The 22,158-nt window shown below is 36.7% G+C and overlaps 1 protein-coding gene across 3 annotated transcripts in view; it reads right to left on the bottom strand.

The window, feature by feature from the left end:
• Window positions 1-22,158, bottom strand: part of LOC135133931 (homeobox protein homothorax) — a 173,875-nt gene that overhangs the window by 35,694 nt on the left and 116,023 nt on the right. For all 3 annotated transcript variants that reach the window (XM_064062492.1, XM_064062494.1, XM_064062493.1), the window contains one exon: window positions 4,337-4,444. In XM_064062492.1, coding sequence (XP_063918562.1) covers window positions 4,337-4,444 — 108 coding nt within the window. The remainder of the gene's footprint in view (window positions 1-4,336; window positions 4,445-22,158) is intronic.

The following is a 22,158-nucleotide window of genomic DNA, read 5'->3' as shown; positions in this document are numbered from 1 at the left end:
ATAAAAAGTAGAATTTCAATGTACTGTTTACGGGGCCACCACAATGATTTTTTTTCTTTATTTGTACATACAAATACAAAAGTGGAATATCTAGAAAGATTTCAGCACTCGTCGAACCTGGTGGCGCGTGTTTAAAACAAAGGGGAAATTTATTAGTTTTCAGTATACTGGTTCAGCGGCAGTTCATGGAAATTCTCATTACTTTAATTGTAGTACGTTAGGCACAGCCTACTCTGAGTTATTATATTTTCGATTGTGCGATAATAAGCGATAACACAAGATCTAGCCACAGTGGTACAGTATACAACTGTTACCATTACTGAATAGTTTCACTAACGACCGTTAACCTTAACGATCGAAAATTTATCGAACAAGGATTGCTTCCACGGTGACTTCAAACTCATAATAATTTAAATTATCTTACATGACGTCATCACCGTACTACAAGGGATGAATAAATACATTTTGATAGCGACCGAGAAGTCAAAACGGCGAACGTGACTCCACCAGTTTCCCCTGTGCATATTTCGTGCATCGCGCCATCAGGTCCAGATTCGAAAAAAGACACCACCATTGCATACTCGTGCATAATTGGCCCGGGGCCCGGCATACTTGTGGTAGGTTGCGAGCCTCTTAATCTCGCTGCTGTCACGGGCAGACGTTTTCGCGTATCGACGTCGACGTCGCGACGCACGTGGCATCGTTTGTTGTTTGTTTGGTGCGGGTGCGTGGGATCGGTCGGCGTGGCGGTGGTGGTTCTCGGGGGGTAATTAGCGAAGCACGGGGCTGTTTTCTCGAAATGAGATTTTGGGGGCGCGCTGGTTGAGTGATGGACCGTCGTTTCCAAGGTAACAATTACCTCTCGGCTCCACGTGACGGTCCGGTCGAGCCTTCATGGGAACCAATTACGGCACCGACTTGATGGATGGTCCAATCAGGGATAGGACGCTGTTCGTCGTTCGAAACGGACGAACTCTCTTGGCTTTACCACCAGGTGACCTGCAGGGTCACACCGGCAAATTGCAACGCCGACTTTGATACGAGGCTTCATGGGCGGGAGCGTTCTCACGTTACTACACGGGCATATACGGGGCGTTGCTTTCGACGTGCAAAATGCCGCATTTTCGAAAATCACGCTATATAGGCAAATGGTACGATTTGACTAAAATTGATTTTCTGCAGCTTTGTAAATAAATGTCAAGGACAGATGTGTTAATTTGGCGCCTGTGTTGCTTAAAGGTTTGAACTTTTGCATAAATTTGTTTTTGTTCAATATTCCACTGGTGTTGAAGGAAAAATTGTATTCCACGAAATCACCAGGTTTGTTTCTATGAGGTGAAAAAAATCTTCATCGGAACTACACGACGAGATTGAATTAATTCATTGTGTATTACTTAACTAAATTCTTAAAAGGGAATTCCACGGTATGTGATTCGGGACACGGCAAATGGTCGCCTAATGGTCAGTAAAGATAATAGCAAATGTCAGTTTGTGTTCTTGTGCCGCCTTGTTTGACTTAGTTCGAATGGTCCAACACAAAAACCTAAATGAACCTTTGACCTTGTTGGTGTGCTACATGACGTGTCTTTATAACTCTATCACACATTAACCAAGTTTTCAAATAAAACATTGCCAGAGCTGTGTATGCGATATATACCACAGCTGTCAGAAAAAAAGTATAATTTTTCGTAATTATATATTCCTTATATGGTGCGGTAAAAATATCTGCATCATGGAGATAAAAATGGCACCGTTATTTTTAAAAAAGAAAGTCGGGTTATTATTATAACAATTTCGTTTACTAAATGCAGCTTTCCCCGCCGAATTTCTGCCCACAACTAGTGTATGCAAAACGACAAACATCACGTTAATATTGATCTCATAAATTTGGGGTCGAAAAACATTAACACTATGATCTGGAAGTACAGAAAACGACTTGGCTATAATTTTGATGTTAAAATTTTATAAAAAAAAATGAATATTAACACCCCTTAGAAAGGTGTCAAAATTCTATTTTCCTTGTTATTTGTTGCCCGTTTGCTACCTGCGATATGCCATTGTCGACCAAATTGTGGCTAATAGTATTTATTATCCTCGTACGTGACGGCAGAAAAAACTTGTTAGCTTAAGTAGAAATATAATCAATCTTTTAAAATCATTGTTGTTAGGGAGTTCAATCAACTTTAGACTACATTAATGGCTGTCGTTATTATGGTTCATTGCGAAGATTGCCTAGTTGATTCTGCGGTTAAGAAAAGTAGGAGGAGTTTTGGCATCTGAAATGTCAATTATCTTGTATCTGATTTCGTCGTCGTTATTATTTGTTTTCTGGGTAATGTTGCTGGAAAACTTAAACCAAAAATTAAGTAATCCGATAAACGGTAATATACTTAGAGCAGTTTTAAGCTTTTTCCGGTTCCTAATTTACAGTGTGGTAATAAAAATAAAAAATTGTATTGCATGTTTATTTAAAGCATGTGCAACCTGGTGTAAAACTGACACTAAAACCCATATAAAAAACAGGTCTTGAACCTTAACATTGATCGTAACAGAATCTTCCTTGACGTTGCTAAATTAAGGATTTTGTGGAGTTTTTGAAACGAACCACAGTGTATCGTTTACTAAAACGGGACTTGTTGACGGCTATAAAACGAATTAATGCAAAATGACAAAAATGTGCTCAATGCATCATAATCACCTCATTATTCACACCAATTTTGTTTACTAGACTAAATTTCTTGCTTGAATAATAGCAAGCGTTTTATTTGCATGGTCTAAGTACGTACATGTCTGTGTTTTTGACCCTTGCTAAGTACTACCATTTAAACAATACTTAATTAACAATGTTTTTAATCCCATTCAATTAAAAATAATCCCGATTTCAACTAGTCGAGCCATTTTTCCAAAATCTGGTGCATTACTTAAATCCCTTAATTCGCTTTTTGAAAAGATTCGTTTTAAACACGATAAACCTTTTTTGAATGGCACCTTTTGGTGTGTCAATAACTTATCTACTTAGAAATGCAAATATTGTTAACTGTTATTATCTACTTAATCACAGTTATTAGTATACTAGTTATCTATCATCACGTCAACGTGAGAAAAATCGTTTAGATTATAGACACAGTTATACGAGTCTGTGCCGTGCTTATAAAATGTTTTGTTTGGGTAACTACGTGCCTACATAATAGAAGAAAATATTTTAAAATGAATGTTATCAGTTTGTAGACAGGCCACGTAAATACGGAGTTGCATTGTGTGTGTAATACAAGTGAAGAAACGATTTTTGGGAAACCACTAATCCTAGATTATCATGTAACTAAGTACCAAACTATTCACTAACTTGTTTGTCTTGACTGAGTGAAAAATAAGTTGTAAAAGCATAAATAGGTCGTTAATATACATTAAAAATAAAGTGGGACCGATAGCGGACCCTTGAATACCAAAGTGTAATTGAAGGCGTGAAGAATTGTTATAATTTAAGGAGACAATTTGATATCTTGTTCTAAATTAAGGAAATACTAAATTTATGGCTGCTTTTTGGGCTCTTAATTTTTTTTTTTTTGTTGAAAGGATTTTTCAAATATTATTTAGCAAAATAAGAGCATTAGAAGCAACTTCAGAGAGTCCTATTTGTGTATCTTTGCAAAATATTTCTCTAATGTTTAGACCACCGAACTGCCATGGGGTGTATAATGTAATCTGAAAATCCGTCACTCATATATTAACGGCCGAATTTCCAAACATCAAAGTATGTATAATTTAGCACTTTTCGCATTTTCCCAGCATTATTTATCCTTTTCCGGGCTCAGCCGTGGGCAACGCAAAACCTCGTTACGTAATCGATTCATTGTTTTCGTCCTGCCTTTCGTGGTGATACCCATTCCGGCCGCGCGAACCCTTCCTATTACTCATCCTCAGGTACATACGAAACACAAGGCGACCTCATTCGCCGAAGGTGCGTCCATATCTCATTCCCAATCAGCCAGCGGAAATTATAATGCACTGACATCATAATGACGTTCATCACTCATTATCCGCGAATTGTAGGATCCCCGACTGCCCCCAGCGAATGAAAATGCCAACACACACACACACACACTGCGTGTGCGTGCATGTGTGTGTGCATCTGGAGGTCCTCCTCGCCGCGTTCGCGCGCCTCCCGCAACTTCGCCATTTCGCCGCAACGCGCCACTGCCGTTGCGCGGCGCACGCGCACGCCGTTGCCATGGCTGCGAGGCGGGAATGCGGCCGTCGCCATGGCAACGCTTCCCCTTCCACGGTCGCGGCGGCGCGGGTGGGGGACCGAGCCGCCGCTGCTGGCGTTGCTACTCACCGGGACTGCCGAGGAAGACGGAGGAGTAAAGGACGCCTCTTCGCGCAGCGTCGTTGGCGGCCCGAGCGTCTGGAGGCGACGACCATTCTCGCCTCGGACACCATTTGCCTGCAAAAAATAACGACAACGGTTAGGATGGGCGGCGGGCACTCGGATTATTTGATCGATCCGAGCTGGTGCATCGAGGATGGGACGAAATCAAGAGCGCCGCTGGGGGAGGCAGCGTCGGGCGACGGGACCGTGGTCGCGCGTTCTTTCGACATTTGGGTATGTTGGGACCGGGAATAGTTACAAATTGGGTTCTATTTTTCGATGGCGAAGCAAAAATTTGCTATACTGTGGGGAGCAAAAAAAAGTTATTAAGATGTCGTTTTTGAATACTTTTTAGTCTTAAAAATTAGGATAATTTCTTTAATAGCGTCGTTCGATAATTTAAACGTGGTGTTACTCTTGCTTACAAAATTTTGACATTCACGAAATTATCACGGATTTAACTGATCGCGAAAAGGGCCAAATCGAGGCATATTATGATCAGGGTTTAAGCTTCACGGCTATAGGGGAAGAGACCGGTTAACAACATCCAAAACAGTGTGGAAATGGGCGAGAAAAGTGTGGAATTGACTCCACGAACTAAACGAGATTTTTTTTGTTTTCACAACAAATGTAAAATTACAGTGTTTTCTAATGAAAAAATTAACATTGATTGATCCGATGGATTTAGATACTACTAGCACGATCCGCTGGGACTATTTGGGACGTTTAATAGCGTAAGAACGAGCACTTTGGCATTTATTTCTCCTAGAAGTGCATCTTAAACCACATACACACTTTTGTTTAACAAAAATAAAGTCATTTTTCAGGAGATAATGCATCCCTTCATGTCTCTGAAGTCCTTTAAAGAATGGTTTACAATGAAAATAAAATTGTTATAGCCTGCCCCAAGTCCTGATTTTAATCCCACTGAAAACGTATGGGCTAATATCGTTAACGAAGTGTGCAAAAATGGGAAGACTTGGTATAGTCCAAGTATATATGTAGAACGAATAATGTATAAACTGATTCAAGCAAATACATTAGTATTAATTTATATAAATTTCATACACTTATTAGGGACAATTGTGGTAACACCGTGTGATTTTTTAAATTTCTGCTCTAGTTTTCTAATTTTTTCTAATTTTTTGTTCTTATTTAATAAACTTTACCAAATTAATTATTTTATGTCGCTTCAATACTTTTGAAAACAGACATAATCTTTACACAATTTGTTATTTTTATCAACTGTAGATATTACAAATTTGGCTTTTTGTAGTTTCGCCAATGGTAGAACACGGAAACGCAAGTTTACTGTCTTCATTTTTTGTTACTGGGAAGATAACGATCACTGAACGACCAAACTGATTTACTTGGAAATTTCAAGTGCTGCTTAAAATTATCGTGATATGGTGCAAAACTGATCAAAATTTGTCCATTCATCCTCTCCATAAAATTGATGAACTTATTCAAACGTTGCTAAATCAATCTCACTTGAAATGTGTATCAGCATTGCACACTTACCTGATTTAACAGTTAGTGTACATATTATAATTTTATGTTTTCTGATTACATAAGATTTCGTAATTTCATTAAACTACAAAAAAATATTTTAGAGTAAGAGCACATAAAAGTAAAATTTATAGATAGTGTTTGATTTTTAGGTATTAAATTAAATTACAGTAAAATGTCTCAAAAAGTAACGACGTATCAAATTTTCTTAAAATTATTGCTCCAAAGTAATCTTATATTTAGCAATATTTTCTGCATATTAAAATTAGTACTTTTATATTTATACCTACTCAAATATTGATGTGATCATTTCAAAAAGTTGAATATGAAGTAAATCTACGTGTAGATTAATAATAATCTCTATTTTACATTTTTTTAACCATTGTAATTCTACGTAAAAAAATGTGAAATTATTTATTCATTATTTGAGTGCTTTTCTGGTCCCGGTTTTGTACAAAATTTTCAAAACTAAAACACTACGTTCCCGTCGAGATCACTTAATCTCAGTAGAGTCAACATCAAACAAGATAACATGCTTAAAATCGAGTATAAGTTCATGCTCGACTTGAAGTATATACCTACTCGAAGTGGTTTGCATAAAAATTTGTATTTTATAAACCTTTGAATCAGAATAACCAACTGTACACAAACAGCTAGAGATAGTTTGAATTTAACCTTTTGCTTTGCTAAAATTTCAGAATTTGATTCGTATTTTTCCATGTAAATTCTGGCCACTTTAAAGCGGTAACTATCGGAATTATGAAGTCTGGGAAACGTCTCATTGTTGGAATAAGTAAGTTTATTTGTGAGAGTTCCTTCCGGTGGTCATTGCCGCCCGCTTAAAACAGTCATAATAAATAAGCTTACCTAGGAATTGCTCACCAGACTTCATAATTGCATTGGTTATTGTTTAAAAGTCAGACTGGTCAATATTTGTGTGGAAAATTTTCTCGATTTTAATTGTGCTCACAGTATTAGATAAACTAAAAATCGTATTTCACTAATTCACCACCTGAGTGACAACAAAAACAACTAAATATATTTATTTATTTATTTATTTTTTTTTTTTCAAATAACTGTCTATCCTAGAGTTCGGTCTCAAAAGTGTTTTCTTAGAACAAACTGATAGAACATAACTTTTTTCGAATTTTTTTCTTTGTAGTATGAATAATTAAAACATATTTAATAATAAAAAGTTATGAAGATCTTAAATTCAATTTAACCTTTTCCTTTTTTCATCGTTTAAAGACATTCCCCAATCACGTCCACGAAGTGTCACTTTTTTGTACTAAATTGTCAAAATTACTTTTTGGATTCACATGTCACTTTTTTGGACTGATATGTCACTTTTTGTACTCAGATGCCAAAAACTTATTTTTCGTCCACCCGTTCTGAAGAATATAGTTATGACTATTTTTTTATTAGTAGAGGAGCAAAGCAGAACTTTGGTTTTTATGAAATCTGCAGTGCTTTTCCTACAAAACGAAAACAGCCACTGTGTGGTCGCCCAAAAAACATTGTGTCAAAGAGACCTTCGCATCGGTCGAAAAAGTTCTTCTTTATGGCCTTGATACACAAGTACCCATTAATATTCAATCATAAAAAAGCAAGGCAAGGGCACCCTTCGATTGCAATCCGGTCCTGCTATTACGCATTGACGTTCTGGAATGCCACGAACTGTTGACTGTATTTTTGATAAAAATTCGTTGGGAAAAGTTATTCCAACAATTTTCAGAATGCGTGTATGCATTGTACGAATGTTTTGCAACAACTAACTGTTTCTGTCGATACCAAGGGTCGTTTATTCGAGTCCAATTCAACGTTGAGCTTGGGTTTCAACTCTTGGTAATTGTCGGGAGTATATTTAATCACACAGGTGATTAGTTTCATCATGGCAGCAGGAATGAGTTCGTAATTTCACATCATACAATGCAATCAAAAACATTCAGGCTTGATTTAGTGTCACAAAAATTTTGACGCTGTTATTGTTCTCGATATTTTTTTTTATTCTCAAATCTGAAAATTATCTACAAGAACAAGATTTATGACACTAATTTTCTTCATACATGCACTGTTCTAACATACTTATGTGGGATCAATAATTTCCTGCTCATTTTAATTTTAATGAAAGTAGTCATAAATATTCATAGTTGTGAGCAGTCATTTTCTGGAAATCAAAATCTGCATAAAGTGGAAATATAATAAAATGATGACCTCACCGTGGAAGTTTGTTTCGTAATTTTAAACAAAATTTATTTTTCTGCTATGATAACACAAATTGTTCTCTACTTGACTTTTGTAACATGTGTCACCAAAACATATCTCTGGATAAATTCCTGCGTAAATCTTTCCTGTATCGTAGAAATAAAGCGAGATGAGATACACCTACTTGTATGATTCACATTCTAGTTAATTTATTTAGAGGCAAGAATGCTAAAAATCCCCATCTTCGTCACCTTATTGTGCATTGTCCGGAAGACAATTTCGTTTTTAGATCGCAAAACTTACACTTACCCATTAATTTTTTATCACAGCGTTTATTCGTCGTTTATTTAACTTCAGCACTACCGGGGTAATTCATAAATAGGCCAGTTTGACGCTGATTTGGCGTTTGTGGACTGACAAAACGCCAAAAAGTGCGAACATTGCGATTTCATCTCATAATAATTTAAATTTATTTATTTGTATTTTTTATTTATACCTCAAATCCGGTTGCCAAATTAATTTCCCTGATATTTTCGTCGGCTTATTGTGTCTTGGGTTATTTATAAAAACTTGAATAGTTCTAAGTCTTGGCAAATTTTTTACTTTATTGTAGTAAACAAAGAGTTTCATCACGGAAGAACTAAACGCGGACCTTAATGATTCTAAAAACATTCGCATGTTATAAATTTTATTCTTGCTTAAATAAGAACCGATGGATTGTGAAATGACTAATTCACAGCAATTTCAATTCGTAATGGTACTTCGCACACAAATAAATGCCTATCTTATGGCTGATTTCTACGCAAAACCTGAACAATATAAACATTTACTGGTGTTTCAGAGATCAGTTTTTCAATTCGGGTATATATTTATTTTGTTATACACCCACGCATCGGCAATTGTGAAACTGAATTTTTTTTTATAGTATGCGCGTGAAATATTAGTGATAAAATGTCGATTGCGATATTAATTGCACTTATCTAATTAATAAAATAAATCTAACACGCTCCATCTGTGATAATTTTGTTCTCTTTACCGACGCGACGGCGAAAATAATTTTCCTATCTTATCACCGAGTTAGATATTTGTGGATAAAAATTTCGACAAGTTTTGAAATACGTGGCAGGTTATTAAAATATGTAGCTGCATTTTACCAACTTAAATGTGAGTGGGAATGGTACAAAGGTGTACATAATTTCGAACCACACTTGTAGGCGTTATATTTATAATAATGGCCAATGCTTTTGAGGAACGTTACATTGCAACGTATTTTCAAATAATTAACAATGACAGGATCTTGTCAAACGAGACATAATGTAGCATTAATAACACCATCATGAAAATGCACCGATAATTCGCTACGTTAATCGCACAAATGGAGATTAATAGATAATTTTCTAATTTTAATAAATGTAAAAATATTGCAGCAACAATGCACATCGGTGTATCTAATTTACATACAACATGCATGACCAAAAGCAAAAACACAAAAACATTTAATTATTAACAAAACTAATGTAGGTAATAAATAGTGTGTTTCATATATCAACTAATTAATTTCCAATGGTGACACATTGTTGGTAATCTTGACTTGAAAACAATCCTTTTAAAGTCAACTTAACCGAATCCAACAGTAATCCTAACCTCACTTTCTGACAAGACATCAATGATGATACACACCCTTCTATAATTAAGTAATTTACCTTAATATATTTCCACCATTTTATAAAACTATGATGTCGCCTATCACTCAATTGAGTAATAATCTTCTAACCCAACCCATATATATCCAACAATAGCGAACTTGTGCTTCTGGTTTAGTACTGTTTGCACAGGTGGCAATTGCTACTACAATCAAAATCCTGCAATCTTTCAACGCCTAGCACCTTCAGTTTTCGATTCCTTTTCAAAGCCCTCACATCCAATCCGTGTCTTTCTACATTAGTTGTGAGTATAGTAACGAAAACGTAATTTTAAAAATACCAATTAAAAATGTTGCTAATAAGTTCTATGTTTTTGAACTGTGTTTGAAACGAAATGATTTTGACGAAAGTTTCACTCACTGTAATTAAACCACTTCTACTTACTTTACCGGAATGAAATCTGTAATAACGTGCTTCAAGTATTGCCAATAGTCTTGAAAATTAAAACGGAATTAATTATATTTAACAAAACTACCATGTAGATTATCTAAATTTCAATTTGACACTACATTATGCGTTTATTTGATAATATTTTATCTTCACGTATTTTACACTTGAAGGATATTAAAATGCAAGGGCAAGAGTATTTGAAAAAACACTTTTATATCTGTCCTAGGACAAAATAAATTTCTACGAATTCCTAAATAGTTTCACCCTTCGTTATCGGAAATGAATCTAATCCGGCTCGAAGGACCAAACCATTTGTTAGTCGATTTACCAGAAACCTATTTTCCGCACTTAATTCTGCCAATTACAATTACAAAACCGAACTGACTGATCACACAGTTATCAAGTTAGTGAACATTAGATTCTTGAACGGAGTGGAACCCCGCATCCATATATTCGGAGTAATGGGGTCAGGGGGCCCGGTGGGCGGCCGCTATCTGTGCAAATTAAGTGCAAAACACGCCACGAACAGTCTTCTAGTGCGTCGTCATTCCTCCGGAAGCCGGCGTCGAAAAGGAACAAACGGCAATGACAGGCCGTTTCGTGTAGGCGAACGGTAATCGATGGTAAACAGATGACGGTGTTTCAGGTTCAGTCAATAGCGCCCCCGGCATACAGTCGAGGCAATAAAGAGAGGACCCTCGAAATATCCTGCGAGTATGGAGCACACAAGCACATAGATGATGCCCCACTTTCATTACCATCGTTCCGAGGGATTACTGTCTAGGCCTTACTCTCCGCTCAACGGGTGGTCGCTAAATGCGTTATTACAAGTCCGGATTGCATTTACCAGCTCGTCTCCGACCGGAATTTGAGGTTTTGATGGGGCAGCGTCTCCAGGAAATTGGACAAGCGATGGATGATTTTCGGGTTTGTTTTCGGACACCTGAAGCAGTAATTGGGGGCGAAGTTTTACGAGATGGTGGGGATGAGACGTTCCGAGTAGGTGAGCTAAATCTTTACTTTTACGGACGAAATCTCCCTGTTTGACCGGACTAATTGTTATGAAATTTTATATGTATTTTAGCAATATCGTGTGGATAGTAAAACACTAACCAAAATTAATCTGATCATCCCCACTAAAAAATCGATAACGTCACCTCAAATTTGCGTAGTAACTACTATTAAAATTATATAAAATACGTATTTCTTTTTAGTGTTTCGTGTGAAAAAAGAACGATTTTTCAGTCGCAGTTTGCGCCTTGAAAAATGTGCGCTATTTTATTTAACAGTTTGTTCGTGTAAACCTTTATTCAGAGGAATAGATAAGAACTCTTCTTTTAAACTCCGATATATTCAAGTTTGAAAACAAAACTAATCTACAACAACCGAAAGCGCTTTTTCACCGTTGCTCCAAAAACGGTGAAATCGTTAACAGCTTTTAAAATCTGGAGCCTATCATTCCTTAGCATCTAGTTTGAATGTAACCAAAATGAAAATGTGATGTTGACAAACATCATTAGGGACAGATATTGACAGGTTCTCATTTAGTCGATAAACCGCCATCTGTATCGACACAGAATTGGCGAATAGCTGAGAAATCGTTGACGTTATTATCTTAATTTTGCGACAAGCCCGATAAAAGATGGCCGCGACTAATTGCAGGTTCGCGGCGACATATATAAATAATTTGAAACGATTTCGATGTGTAATTGATGTCATTACTTAAAGTTCCGCTAAAAATCGAGAAATGTAAATGTCCGCGAAAAAACTGGCAAATGGCGAGTAAAAACCCAGCCCGACAAGCACCGCTTGCTTATATGCCGAGCTATCGAAGATATCTTCATAGTTGTTTTCCCAGTACAACCTTCTTTATTTGTAATTAATTTAAATTGAGCCTATTAAAAGCCAAATAGAAATGGAAATTGCACCGACTCATCCTAGTCTTTAATTATTAATGACGCAGAATTTTCTCGAGAGCTGTATTCTTCTTTTTATGGCGTCTTATTAAATCGAGTACTTCTTATTATATATCTCGTTTTCGATGACGTACGCTTAATAATTGTTATAATTATTTATCTAAATTGCGTGTGGTTTACGATACATTGAACACTCTCCTCTTTAATTAAAAGCTTTACTGATAGGTGGCGCGCCGACACAACCTATTAAAATTAACCGGTCGACTTTTATTGATAATTACCGATTCTTCTAGACTTCCTTCGACAATTAATAGACCCATCTTAAAATACAAAACGCCGTGTTCGAAGAGCTGTAAAATCGAAAGACGTAAAGATAACAACAAACTATTTCTTCGAACCTTTGCATCGACGTTTACTGCTCCCATAACAAAACACTGATTAGGATTATTTGAATTTCAAACCATCACCCAAAAACCGACCATATCGAGCTAATTTTTTTTATTAATCTCTGCTTCGTTTGCTTTGTTGCATATGAGCATTTGCCAAGCAAACACACAGATCCGTACACATCCATTACCTTATAATCCTAAATGATGGCTAAATTAACATAATTTGATGTCAAATTTTGATGTTTATATCCTCCCGTCACGCACCGTGTGTATTGGTAAGGATTTATTTTTCCAGAATGGGCACTCGATAAATTAATTATCCCATTTTTTTGTAAACAGTAGCAGGTTTATGGATAAAGAGATTTGCCGGATGTTATTTGTATAATATGTCCTCAACACGGATTTAGTTTCTGGCTAAGCACTGAATTAGGCTTTCGTGTTGGTGCAAGATTAATTCTATAATATTTCTGAAACAGCCTGTATACGGTACAACACACTATAATTAATTAATCAAGTTTTAATTAAAATTTTAATAAACAATACGTTCGGATTGCTTTTGATATTCCTTACAATGAATTAATCATTTTATATCTTATTACCATAATAAGGTTTTTGCCATACTCATTCATATCACTGTAAAATTGACAGCTGCGTTTGATAATTATTTTCCTAAGTGAGTAAACCGCACTTGATACGACAGAGCAATGGCAAAAAATAAATTGGTTTAGACAACACATAACTGCAGTTAATTAATGAAATAAAAAATTTTATAGGAGTATAATATTTCAATTCAGTGTTCAATTATTCCAAAATCTTCCACGTTACGTGTCTGTGCTCACTCTGGCTGCTTAAATGTGAGATAATTATCAAAATCATGACTCCGCTGTGTCTAGTTGTTGTTTACGAATTGTTTACGTATACGTACATTTTTAATCCGTGTTTCCATTCAATGCTTCTGTAAAATTTTAATAGGAACAAGGTAATTTATGATACCGAGTAATTCAAATGAATTTCCGTTTAAATTTGAATTTAAATGGCATTTTTGGTGTAGATCAAATTTGCAGGCTTGCTTAAGATAATGCTCGGTATAATTAACTTTAGCTGGGTCAGTGCGACGTTCATTGTGAGAACTGATTTTTTAATTTCGTGCTTTAGCGTTGCATGAACTATGTTTGGTGAAAAATGTTCGTAGTATTGTGTTGATTTTGAAGAGGAGGCAAAATTTGTGTGTGCAGTTTTCTTTCACGTTTGATGGTATGAATGTGAACCATGCACTAAATGTACTATAGTTTTTCAAATTGTTGTTTTCGTGGCCTGAAAATGTTCACTGAAACTGAAACTTGATATTTGGGTATCAAAACACTAATTTTATAATCGTTCGTCGTGCCAGTTTCCAGTGTTCAGAATCCAAAACTTAAATAAAAATTAATTTGATTTCCACTGGAATTGATGCTCAGTGCATCAGTGGGGAACGTGCGATTATGATAGACCAAAGAGCCATAAATAAGTTTAATTTTACACAAAGATAAGTAGATAAAAACGAAAAAAGCCATATAATCTTAATCATCTAAAGACAGCAATTTGCTTCGTAATAAGCGACAAAAGCACTTTTCCGCATCTCAAAAAAATCTCCATTGCTGCCTCAACTTCTTCACCCAAACAAAAAATTCCCAAAACCCAACCAAGGTTTCCTCCGTTTCACCATCATCATTGTTCCCGCCTCGTCGTATTTGAGAATTGCAAGTTTCGCGGGGGCGTTAGCGAGTTGGCTGAATTCGCCGCAGCATCGCTCTCTTCTCCCATTGGTTCTCGTGCGCCCCTTCAGACATGCATCCGATGTCGATTCTATTCGTAAATCAAAATCTCCACAGCGAATCCACCCTTTTACTGACCCGCTCCCGCCATCAGCCAACCCGAAAATGCTGAGTCTGTCCAAAACCCAATTTGACGTATGTGCGATTCTGAGGCAATCGATACAAGGTGGATCGTGGAAATGAATGCTCAGACGTATTTCAAACAGGAAGACATTATTATCAGGGGTTTGTAATTCGTAAGACCGCTTCATACGTGCAAACGGGGGAAAGTTTGCGGCGTTTTGACGGCTGGAGGGAGCACAAAGGAAAGTTGAGGCGTGCAAGGCATGGGTTTCCTGGACTGGACCACCGGTTTTTGCTTGTTTATTCAAATTGTTTAGCTCTTATTTGATAAGGAATATTTACGGTTTCGTTAAAGAAAAAAATCTTTTGGAAGAGTGGTAAAAATTCTTTGAAAAAATGAATTAAGGCAAAAATTAGTTGTCAATCGTTACCAGAATTCGAAGTATCGACACGTATTTGACAACGGCAACAATGTGGAGATAAGCCATTTTTGTTCTGCAGTCTAAATCTAACAGAACTGCCTATAATACGGGCGATTCATGAGTAACAATGAGCCCAACCAAGCCGAAAATACAACCTAAAATACATTTTGCGAGGTTTCGTAGAATTGATCAATAATATAAGGCCAGTCGCTACGTTTTCTGCATGAAATGTTCGGTACAGTGAAAACCGCGTTCCAAAATTTCCATAAATAACTGAAATATGGATTTTTTAAAATACGTAAAATTTCAACAAAATATACAAAATATATGACAATAAACTGCTTAAAAAAGAAGTTGTGGACAGGTTACATTTAAAATTTCATAATAAATGTGTTCATAATGGGGATAATACATTGTGAAAATATATTGACAACACCATAAGAGTCATTAAGTTTTGACAGCTATCTACTTCTGAATCTCCCTAATTATCACAGACTAAAATGTGAAAAAACTAATATAATTTGAACATAAAAATTTTATTCACCAGCTTTACTATTTGGTTCTTTTTTTGGACAAGGCAAAATTTTGGAATAATGGGACCAAATTATTTTTAGGAATTTGTTTACACTAATTTCATATGAAAACACCACATGATTTTTAGGCAACTAAATTTGAAAAACCATGATTTATTTTTTTGGATCGGCAAACATTAGAGTTTTGTAGTTGTGTATTGGCTGTGCTAAAACTTTTTTTTCTGTAACACGTAAGTATATTTAAATGATTATACATAAATTTATTCTATTGCCTAAGAAGGGTTTACTTTCAATAGTAAATATAGGTACCATATTTGAACAAGCACTAATGAATAGTGGGCTAGTGAAACTTCGTTATAATTTGCCGATTTTGATGACTTTCAGCTGTCTCCTGTTTCAACCCTTTTGAACTGAGAGAGCTGATTTTTTTCAGGCTTAGTACTCATACAATAGAAAATAAATGAAATTTTAAGTTTCTGGACCATCATTTTCTTGGAGGAAAAAATATTTGAAATTTGTAAACTTTAAAAAATAGCCTATTTCAGCCCCTGAAATCATTATGTTGAGAAAAAATACAAATTTAAAATTTTCAGAAAATACATATAGTCCTGTAACACGTACAAAACATGCCATTGGCCCGCGTTTATTAGAGGCAGTCATCCTATTTTCTGATGGGAATTTTTCAGAAAATCGCAGATGGCATTTCTGTTGAATAATAGTTTATGAGGTCATCCCATGCTTACCTAGAATTTCCAAATTATCCCACACCTGACACCATTTAATTTGTAACCCCGTCTAGCTTGTCATCACGTATGGGTTAGCGTTTTACCTAAATTACATGATATTCTTAATATACGTTCACAATATGACAACAATCGGTCTAGTAGTTTCGGAGATTATCTGTCAAATAAAAATCTGGACAAACAGCAGTAGACAGACAGACACACGGAAACGGGGGACCGATTTCTTCGGTGTCTAGGAATCATGAAGGGTCGTGAAAACGTAAAAGTAGGGAGTCGGTCGACGAACTCAATTATAATAAATCAGTAAATGACGGTTTTTCATACCGGTTACCTAAAATATGATCCTCAATTTTTTTCATCAAAATCAAAAATCGTGCTTTTTTATTCAAATTTGGTGTTTTCATATGGAACGATCCCATTACTACTCAAAATGTTAATTTGGTAATAAAAAAAAATTATGGCGCCTGCGCATTATCATAGAAGGGTGCGGAATTGACTTGATATGGCCTTTCTCATAAGTGGATTGTGAAATCTCTTACAAACCTCCTAGAAGTCCAGATATTGTGCCTTTCGACTTTCTATGGGACGCAGTTAAAGAAAGAGTTACTCAAAAGTTTAACCACTGAAGATTTGGAAAATAAAGTGAGTCCCTATAATACTTCCCTTATCCCAGATGTTTTAATGCGGGTGAAAGGGGCATTTTGGGATATCAGCTCGTGCAAGACAGGGTGGACACAATTTTAAGTAAATATTGCATTAATTAATTGTTTAATGTTGCTGATCTGCAATCCTGTCTAGGCTCATTATTCCTCTGAATCACCCTGTATAGGCATCTGTTGGTGCTCCCCATAGCCGTCGATTTCATGTGTTTTAGGGCCATAAACGGCTCTTATTGGAGCTCGTTTTAGAGCTTTAACATTGACAGAATACGACATTCTCTGTCTCCCTTTTAAAACCCTCTTCCAAGTGAAATTTCGTACATTGATCAAAGCAAGCATTGACAAAACTGTCATGCAGTTAGTACAGATTTAGTCGACCCCGCCAATTTTGCTCAAACTTCAACTCATTTCTAATTTTTTGGGATCCGTCCTGGCAAGGGCAGCCCCAATCCCGAAATTGGGGCCAGCTCTGGACGTTTTCCTCATTAATTTGTCTTGGCTGAACCCGACCATCCACGCCGAGAGTCGCTATCGCAAAAATGTATCTGACATTCGTCCGGATGGAGATCAAACGGCGACATTTAAATCTGATTTAAAGATTTGGCAATGGAGCAGTGTGTCAACGTTTGAGCGTTGCCAACTTGTAAAAACCGAACGCGACGTCGGGTCGAAGGCCCGTTAAAAAGCGACAGTAATAACGTTTGATTTACCGGTAATGATTTATCACAATTTGCGCGAGTGACAGTGTTCTCGTGGCGCGCATCGTTAATTGGCGCGAGCGGCTTTAATTAATTACGGACGTGTTTTTGAACGCGATTCGTAATTGACCATCGCAGCGGCCGAGAAACAACGAAACACTATACCGTGCGTCGGTGCGAAATTATCACGACGACCTGTATATGCGGTCGCGACCTACGACAACAAGTCCACGTCTAGTACGTAAATCAAGGAGGCCTCGACCGACCTCCATAGCGACACATATATCGTCGACGCGCACTCATATTTCAAATTTAACATCCCACTACCGTTCCTCTCGGTTTTATGAAAGTGAAATTTCACACAAACAACGGGTTTTTTAAAAGACACTGGGCGATGGGTCGGGCTAGTGTGACCTTGCTGGGAGAGTTCATGGGCTGAGATAACCCGTGTCACGGCTGCCGCTCGTAAAAGTACCAATATAACTGTGACAAATCCATTTTTGTAAGGTTTTATGACAGATTTTAATGTACGATCGGCAATAAAACAAAAGTACCAACGTAACGGTTTCTCTTTTTCCGTACTTAGCTGCTATATAGTTTATGTCCGGACTGAATGAATTCTATAAACGCACTAAAATGTATACGGCGCGGATTTTATCTCGTGACGAGGCGAAATCTTTTACACATCATGAATGGCAAAGGAATCTTGTGATCTCATTCAAAATGGGCCAAAAAATACAACTGCCAATACGATTTTTCAAGCACACTTGTTTTCCTGTCAGGGTGCTCTATTATTTTCTCTCTTCGTTTGAAGCTGTAAAAATATAACAGCGGTGAGAATGCGGCGATTTGTCATTTTTGCTCCCTTCCACTACTGCCAATTTTTTTAACTGCTCTTTCAAACGAGATTTGCGAACCAGAATTTATACGTGGTCAAATCACACAACTCCATACTTGGACAATACAGACAACTCTTTCTAAATTAATTATCGCCAATTAACTAATAAGTAAACAAACTTGAAATCAATGCACATTCATTGCACTATTAACATAAATTACACAGTAATTATTAATTAATCTTAAATCGCAAATACTGTCAGCTGCAATTGCGTTAAATGTCGCAAAAAACTTATTCAATAAACTCAAAAAAAGCAATGGTACGACTACGCAATTTATGATACTAGTTAGGTGACTTACACTCGAGTTTTTAAAAATAACGCATCAGCCAAAAACTCTTGTAAAACTGGTACATAAGACCCTTGATGTACGAAAATCAGGACAACTGATTGACGGCTAAAGAGCGAATGGGGTATGCACTACATCAAAGTAGAGATAAATCATTTACCTGACAAATTGACATCACTTTGACATAATTTGCACCAGAAGGTTGTTTCATCTCATAAATTCAGAGAAGAGAGGCAAATACCAGAGAGTGTGAGTTCGCTGTTTATTATGCCGCCACGGTGTTGCAGGAAGTATCTATCTTTTTTGATTCACAGATAATTATACTCTACTCACAATTTTTCAGAAAAACCATCCATGCTTGCCTCCAGGATTTCAATTATTTTAATAAATAAATTGTTTTAATTTTTATGCCTGTTGTCGGTCGTCCGTTAGCGATTTTCTTTAAGACAATTTCCAAAAGCAATAGACTAATTGTTCCGAAATTTTATAAATATTTTAAGAACACCGTGTAGACGATAAAACCCCAACCAAAATTTGTCTGATTTTCATTACGAAAATAATAAAGTTTAAAGTTACAATGATCTGGGTAGAAATTTCTTTTTTCGGTTCGAATAAGTTACGTGTTGACGAATCCGTGAAGGACTGGATTTGTGTAGTTTTGCAGAATGAGTTTTCGTTAACAAAGGTTGGAAATAGCGAAAGACGAAGTGGAGTGACCTCGCGCAAAATTGCACCTTGCTTTCATTAAATTGGGTCTTAAATTGTGCGGCAATAATCAAAATTGCAGTAAGGTCTCCAAAAAAGATTGGATCGGTAAAGTAATGGAATAACACGGTTCGCCATGCGGATTTCATCCCCATTTCAGTGTATGTATTTTCCTTTTTCGTTTTGTAACCACTCCGATATTAAACTGCTGTGTCCGTTTCTTCAATTCCGCCGGCTGGCCATCAGCTAACCCATTTTCATTAATAAAATATCATCCGTGGTCTGGATGAAAGAACAGTCGGCGTACCGCGGTGGTCAACCGGTTCTTTCTATAGTTTTTAGACGTTTTCCGTCCACTAAGTTCTGTTTAGAAGACGGTAGACGGTTGAAAACGTTTTTAATTTGTTGAAGACGTACACAAATAGAGCAATTTATTCGGAAAGAAACGGCCGGCGAAATTTGTAGACATGGCTCGGCGGGATTCAATCGCGGCCATAAATATGACGTGCGTATAGAGATGTCGCTAGCTCCGCACTCGAGTTATTGTGCTTTTTACGGCCATCTTCAACCGCTCTGGCCGCGAATGACTGCCACGTTTTACTACAATACTCCATCCACCATATCCACCAGATTTATGCCCACTTTATTACAAGCTATTTACGAGTGAGTCGTCAAAAGCAATAGTAAAAAGGAAACACAGGTCCGAGGTGTCCAATCGATACCGGGGTTTCTTTTTTAAACGGTGTAGGTGGAAACGGTGTCTTTACGGCTGTTCCCTTCAATTAGCCTCAAGATTCCGTCATAATTGAAGCACCCGGGATGATCCCGGCCGGTGAGTTTTATCGCGATGGCCATTTAGAAGATTGCAGGCAAGATGGCGAAGCATCAAACGGATGGATGAAGCATCACGGCGTCGCGACGGTGAAGTTCGTCCGACGGTGTGCGCCGACGCCGATGGCAAATCTATTTCAGAGATGGCCCTCCTCTCAATTTTGATGGACATTCGAACGACCGCGCCCTCATTTCCGGCAACAAATCGCGTCTTTATCACCCCTTCACTGGAATAGGCCCTTTTTAAGGGACCTTTTCTAGCCGTAGACGCGACGCCGAGTTCCTGCACCGGAGAAATCAGAACGCGGCTCGGCGATGGCGGAAGACGGCTCTCTCTGATGATGGAATGCCCTTCGGGAGGAAGTGTCACAACGAGCGAAATAATTGGCACATCAGCATGAACGGGTCTTCATGATGACTGACATAAACACACCAATCAATCTACCAGACGTAGTAAAATAGTCCATATAAAGCCACTACTACTCCATTTAATAAATAGATGTGTATCGGCGCTATCAATGTTACGATCTTGCGTAATGTGTGTATGCCTACACGACAATTGGCGTTTGGTGGTCGGGGAAGCGGACACGGGAAGAAGCGACGGGAGGTCCGGCGACGGAAGGACGGATCATCGGGTCTTTAGCGACAAAAAACACAAGAACAAGGGAAAAAACATGTACTTGTAGTCAAATTCACCCTGTCGCGAAGAATCTTTATTCTTTGCAAATGTATATATTGGGGTTTCCCTTTACGAATACAATTAGGTATACACAATGCCAATTGTTATTTTTTTTTAATCTTAATAAAACAATGACAACCAAAGAAAATAAAAAACGGGTGTACCAAAAGGATCGCTTCTGGGTCCTTCGCGGTTACTTATCTACAGAAACCATCTCTGTAGTGATATTCACAAGATTGATACAACAATTTTTGTTTATGATACTGACCAATTGTAGTTCCACGTATCAGGAATTGTTGAAGCAGAAAATTGGTTCATGGCACAACATGTCACTGAATAAAACAAAACAAGAATAAACGTGGTATTTCCAAATAGGCGATGAATGTTGAAAATCCAGAACATACCCAAAATTGAATTCGAAAACATTTCCATAAACTCTCTAGTAACATAGAGGCAAATATTTATGTATATAAAAATAAAAAAGATATATAAATTACTTTGCATTGAATAAACTTCAATGCACAATAATTATTTTCCGTACTCCTTTGAAATATTAGCATTAAACTTTGGTTAACATAAATGTATTAATTATAGGAGTATTTTGCAAGCTACTCAATTTATGTATTTAAGGAATTTAATATTTTTCTTTTATTATATTTTACGTACTCGTATTATTGGCTAAGAGGTGTAATTAATTTGTTTTGTAAATGGAAAAGGACACGTCAGTGAAGTAACTTCTATATTAAAAAAAAAGGCAAATTTTCCTAAATCGCAACTATAAAAATGTTCCACTATTGTGGGCTGCGCGATCAAATTAATGAATATTATTAAGTTTTTATTATGAAAAAATTGGTCGAAGGTTATTTTGTAAATATATTTTTGTACTTTTTATTGTCCGAATTTATTTTATTTTTCTATCTTGTATCTACGCAAATTATTAGAACATTCACTAATATACTGTTTGCTAAAGAAAGGTCAATGAAGTAATTGTCGAAAGTTACAATCGCACGCAAAAGTATTGTCGGTACCTAGCAACGCAGGGTTTTAGACTGCTCCGCCTCCTTATTCTGAGTTTCCATAATTCCTAAACACTGTGATAGAATAAAATGAATAAAGCTCAAAATTTCCTGTTTTAATAACAGAAAATTTTAAATTCGAAACGAAAACTTTTTGAGATATTTTAAACCAAATATAGTTGCGGTTTTTTAATAATAATAACGAATCTTTATTTAACAAATTTATTACGGGTAGATTTTAGATGGGAAGTTGTATTTTTTTATTAAGAGATCAACCTGATCCAGTCAGCAATCGAAAAAACTGGCTAATATTGATAATTTGAAAATGA

The sequence above is a fragment of the Zophobas morio genome, unplaced genomic scaffold (assembly GCF_036711695.1).
Source record: "Zophobas morio isolate AGI-343-1 ecotype UQ-CSIRO unplaced genomic scaffold, CSIRO_AGI_Zmor_V1 ptg000023l, whole genome shotgun sequence".
In the NCBI taxonomy this organism is placed as follows: Eukaryota; Metazoa; Arthropoda; class Insecta; order Coleoptera; family Tenebrionidae; genus Zophobas; species Zophobas morio.
Note: the sequence above shows the minus strand (reverse complement) of the source record. Positions and strands in the feature narration are given on the sequence as shown.